The following is a 5597-nucleotide window of genomic DNA, read 5'->3' as shown; positions in this document are numbered from 1 at the left end:
CGAGTGTATTTAGATTCATGAGTGTTTACTGCCCTCTAGTGGTCACAGTGAAGAACTACATTGCATTAATTTCATCAAGTGTACGTCATTGCAGCCATGAAGGTCTACTAAAACTTCCTATGACCACTTTCAAAACAAGAGACCAAACTGAAAAATAGTTAATATCTGTAACGTTATAGCCGTTATTAATATCACCATGTGCAATATGTTGTATTATAGTATGTACAAGTCATTATTAGTTTGCTATTAAATAACAGCTTCAGTTTTGGTGTTAATTTTGTGAACTCTTCATTTGTCGTGAATTGTATGTGGCATTGCAGTTCCTCCCTGTGACCACTTGAGGGCAGTGAGTCACTACAGAGTAGACTTGAGATGAGCTGCCACTTTATTTTGATCATGTTTGATCATCATGGCCTCCACAACTCTCCTTAGTACCAAGAATTATTTCCTACTGCTCATATAAACTGTGAATGTGACTCCGTGGAGACTTGCCACTATATGGTTAATGTTAAATGACGGCGTGGAAAAGTTTGTCGGTCCGCTCTCCAAACCGCTTCGAACTAGCTAAGTTAGCTATTCCGGGCCTCCTGTCAGTGCCAGCTCCGTGCACCAGCCACAAGACTAAGAAATAACACGGTAAAACTTTAAACATAAAAGAAACAAAAGTGAAATAATAACCGTTAAATGTCTGTATTATTATGAAAACGTAAGTTACTGTCCGTTTCTGTCGTTTTAAGATTGTTTAATTTATTTTGAGAGTATTAACCGGAAGTATTAATGTTGTCTTACGTTTACGTTGACGCAACTTTTACAAAGAATAAGTAATGTTGCAGTTCCTCGCTGTGGCCACTAGATGGCAGCGAACACTGTAATTCTACACAATCGTTCACTTTGTGCAAAGGAGGTGGGCAAGACACATTGCAGGCCTGTTTATAGGAATGCATTACATCGTGCGTTTGTATTGTTTGATGACAAAGTTCACATTAGTAATACAGATACTATTTACATTAGCACTAATATGAATATATCTAATACCGCGTTAGTCATCAGTTTTATTGTCTGTACTATATTCCAATGAAGAATGTTGTTCACATGTTGTTTACATTTGATTAATCATTATTCAACAACTGTGTGATAATGTATGACAGTAGCATTGGGTTGTGTGACTTCCCGATTGACCTGACTTTGACTTTGACTTTGAGTTTAGTCAAACAAAACAGCTTGCTTGACTTGTTTTGCACAGCTAAATTAAATACCCTAAAAGTTGAGAAAATTACCTAAATGTAATGTTAGGCTACTAGCCGTCGTTGTTTTGTGGGTTTTGAGGCTACTGTACTCCTGCCTCTGAAATGACTGCATTATTAAACAGGGGGCCGCGATGTTCTGTTGAATATGCCACAGTGTTAGAAAGTCAATTACGGTAAAATAGTTCAAGTTAAACTGGTCTCCATACTAGAAAACAGTCATCAAAACATATCTATATTAATCCAGTTATTTCTAATACTAATGTTTCTGTTATTAATAATCACAGTAATAGGGAGTTGTACTTCTTGCTTTAACAACGAATCTAACGTGGTGTTGCAGTCCCTCTCTGTCACCACTAGAGGACAGTGAACAAGTCAGACACGAAACCATACTAGCGCTTCCTGCATGTACTTTCAAAATAAACGTAAACAAGTAATTTTCTTTGTCCACCGAAAAGTATGTAATTTAAGACAATATGGCACTAGTATTGTCGTGACTATGACTACATAATAGTCATCAATTATGCCTGCAATTATCAGTTTTATTGCCACTGAAAATGTAGAATTTAATCTAAATCTCAGTCAAGAATCGCGTTTTTGTTTTTATGAGTAAAACCGACTGTGTGTATGTTCTTTCCGATTTTTCAGGTTGTACTCGGAGGCAGCACCGATACCTGTACTGACGGCTCCAGCTGATCTGAGTGAGAGTAATTCGGACAGGCGTGGACTTCAAACCGTGAAACCTCGTGCACCAACAGGAGTGAGAACAGATCAGATGGCAGCTAGCAGCTCCAGTTTCATGTAGAACCTGTCTGGATGGAGGAGACCCTAAAAACGGCGGTGGGTTTCAAATAATTAAATATTTCCTCTGAAGAAAGTTCAAACGAAAATATCCTGAACGCAGTTTCAGTTGAACAGATTGCGATATCAAGATAAGCAGCACGTTTACTGAAGGTTGAAACACGTTTTAATGTTTTATATTTTGATGGGTATGTCTCTGATTTTTTATGTTGTTGTCCCAGAATGAAGAGTAGTAGTTGCTATATTTCTTGGCCAGATGGTTTCAGCATGTGTTTTTGTTTTGGTTTTAGTGAGTACTTTGGGTTTTGGACTGTTGGTTGGACAAAATGATCAACTGGAAGATGTCACCTTTGGTCTCTGGGAAATTGTGTTGGGCATTTTTTTTATTTTACTATTTTATGACATTTTATAGAAGGAAAAAATAATTCACAAAGAGTTAATTTACATGCCTTCTTTATCATTACCAAACCATCCCTTATCACAGTAACACATCGGCCAACCACGTTACAACACACTGTCTACTGATGATGGTAATCTGGACAGTCTCCTGATCACCCTGACAACAACTGTGCGGAATTTATCCAGTTTCAGGATAAACATGTAGTAACAACTGCTGCATTTTCCATACAGTAAAAATCCTGAGATTAAGCATTCCTGTTACTAGTACAACATTACTATTTTCAACTTCTCATAGCAGTCGATATGTAAAAGTATATTTGAGATAAGTGGATGAAACACACATGGTGAATATTGATTTTAAAGTATTGTACAATACCTGTTGTTGCACTTCTTAAGACTACAGGTGCATATCCTGAAATGTTTGTTTTGTGTCTGCAGTTATGGCCAGTGGCTGGAATACCTGCGACTACAGCCACAATGTCACTTTCTTCTACAACTGGGTGGGCAAGAAGGTCAGTGTAGGGTGGACACCGCGGGACTTTGTGGTGATCGGACTTGGCTTGACCGTATGTCTCATCGTGGTCCTGGCCAATCTGATGGTGATGGTGGCCATCTTCATGAACCACCGCTTCCACTTCCCCATCTACTATCTCCTGGGCAACATGGCTGCAGCAGACCTGTTTGCAGGTATCGCCTACACCAACCTGATGTTGAACACGGGCCCCTGGACCAGGATGCTCACAAAGGAGCAGTGGTACATCCGCGGGGCTTTAATTGACATCAGCCTGACGGCCTCTGTGGCCAACCTGCTGGCTGTCGCCGTGGAGCGCCACCAGACCATCATCACCATGCAGCTGCACAGCAAGATGACCAAGCGGCGTGTGGTGCTGCTGATCGTCTGTATCTGGGTCGTGGGCATCATCATGGGTACAGTTCCCTCGACGATCTGGAACTGTGAGTGTGATCTGGATGACTGCTCCACTGTCGCTCCCCTGTACAGCCGCCGCTTCCTCATCTTCTGGGCGGTTCTCAACCTACTCACTTTCTGTATCATGGTGGCCATGTACACCCGTATCTTCATATATGTGAGATACAAGAGCCAGTACGCGTCTCAGCACACCTCAGAGATGCGCCACAACCAGACTGTTGTCAACCTCATGAAAACTATCTCCATGGTTCTCGGTGAGTTGTTTGTGTGTTTGTGTTAGTTGTGAGTCAAAGGTCAAGTTTGTACATTTTGTTTTTAATTATCCACAAAATTAGAGTAAAAAGAGTCTAGCACAGTCTCTCTCTGAAAAGACATCTTGGGCACTTGTTGGTATGTTATCAGCTCAGCGGTGCACTGTTCTGATAACTCTCAGCTTATGCTCAACATGGGTGGTAAGAATCAAAGAGTAAGTATTGTTCTGTTTGTGTGTGGGTTTCCTGTATATTGTTGTCTCTCTCTACAGGGGAGGATGTCCTTATCCCCCACCTACAATGCTGTGCTCTCATCCCTTCGCATGAGATTGAACAAATGCTCACATTTAGCCTTAAGCGACAATGTCGTTCAGACCTCAGGCAACTGTAACGACTGTGTACAAGCAGTATTCAGTTAGAAATGAAGAAGCCCCTTGGATGAGAGGCCAAACGGCTTCAAGTATGTTCAACAAAGTTTCGATTTTAACTCCCCTTGGATAAATATGGCGATAATCTTCAGACATCTTCCCCCACAAACCAGTTTTGCAGCCACAGGCTTGTTTTTCCTACCATGTCTGGTTTATCGTGGACACTTTCAGTTTAAAAGGTTCTTGGGCATTTCCTGTATGTCGCAGTAACATTGAAACTGCATTTCTCGTCATAATCCACCATTGCTCAGGTGACTCATTTCTTGGGAGGTAAATCTGTACTGGCAGTCAGCCCTGATGTTAAGCAATCAAAGTACAGTATTACGTGACATAGCTGCATGCTGAGACAACAGGTGTCATTTAACACTGCTGCTTTTATGGAAGACTTTGGTTTATTGTTCTCCTTTCTGTCCTGATTGACCGCCCACAACTCCGTAGGCGCATTTGTAATCTGCTGGACGCCTGGCCTCATCACTCTCTTACTGGACGGGCTGTTGGGCAAAGACAGCCACGCCAACAACTATGAGAAGTTCTGTTTGGTGATGGCAGAGTGCAACTCTCTGGTCAATCCCATCATCTATTCCCTGCGAGACAAAGAGATGCGGAGGACGTTCAAGTGGATCCTGTGCTGCATTTGTCAGAGGAGTGCAGACCAGCAGAGGGAACTGTCACCTGTGGAGATCGCCTCACCACTGCCAGAGCTCCAAAGTGTAAGACACAAGTTGTGAAATGTAAATGTTACACCCTCATTTTAAAAGATTTATTCCATTTATATCAGTAATAAGAAAAGGCCCATATTCTGACGTTATATTTATCTTCAGCTTTCATTACTCCAGGGTTTTAGTTTCTCATATTCCCTCTGTGTCATATGCAGGTTTTCACTTACCACAACAATGCACATGCTGATTTCCACTTTAACATATCAGGTACCTGGTGTGAGAAGGAACTTCCCTCCTCCTCGAGTCTAGACTACTATTGTGTGTGAAAACAGTGCTAAATGTTGAATCTTATAGTAATTGTTAGAAAATGGGATCGTAGCAGAATTGCCTGAACTTCTTTGAAATTCAAAACCCATTTTCCCTTTATGTCATGCCACGCTCAAATTATGTTTTGTCTACAGGAAATTCTTGGCTGTGTCCAGAAGTCAGAAGATCAGGCCATGTGTCTGGAAACAAAGACAGTTGGACAATGCGAGGGGTATGATGACCTGTAATAATAATTTTACTCTCATCTAACCAGCACATATTGTGTAAAATTAACGGATTCTTCAGTTTTTCTGCCGGATATCAGCCAACGTTTGCCAAACTACCTCTCCTCCATGTTTGCATTTGTGAATTGAATTAAAATTTTAAATGCATGTTTTAAAAGGCTGAAAGGGATTTTAATCCATGTAGAGTGTTTTCCTCACCGTCAATGAGGCCAACAGATTCACATATTAAGCATCAGATGGTGCAATCTCTCCTTTTATTTGACTATCACAATAGCATTTGTGACAAATTATAAAATGAAACACTCCTAAATTCTGAAATCAGATACTGAAAAAAAA

General features: G+C 40.9%; 1 protein-coding gene across 7 annotated transcripts in view; it reads left to right on the top strand.

The window, feature by feature from the left end:
- The first annotated feature begins 383 nt into the window (after window positions 1-383).
- The window catches only part of lpar2a (lysophosphatidic acid receptor 2a), a 28193-nt gene continuing 22979 nt past the window's right edge, over window positions 384-5597 (top strand). For 2 of the 7 annotated variants that reach the window (XM_046031810.1, XM_046031803.1), the window contains exons 1-5: window positions 385-636; window positions 1893-2084; window positions 2883-3626; window positions 4490-4761; window positions 5172-5248. In XM_046031810.1, the coding sequence (XP_045887766.1) occupies window positions 2885-3626; window positions 4490-4761; window positions 5172-5248 (1091 nt within the window). In that variant the 5' untranslated portion in view covers window positions 385-636; window positions 1893-2084; window positions 2883-2884. Of the gene's footprint in view, window positions 637-1892; window positions 2085-2882; window positions 3627-4489; window positions 4783-5171; window positions 5409-5597 lie in introns of those variants that run through there. The other 5 variants (XM_046031819.1, XM_046031830.1, XM_046031796.1 and 2 more) reach the window with 4 other exon arrangements.

Source organism: Micropterus dolomieu, linkage group LG02 (genome assembly GCF_021292245.1).
Source record: "Micropterus dolomieu isolate WLL.071019.BEF.003 ecotype Adirondacks linkage group LG02, ASM2129224v1, whole genome shotgun sequence".
Lineage (NCBI taxonomy): Eukaryota > Metazoa > Chordata > Actinopteri > Centrarchiformes > Centrarchidae > Micropterus > Micropterus dolomieu.
This window is presented reverse-complemented; position numbering and strand designations above follow the sequence as displayed.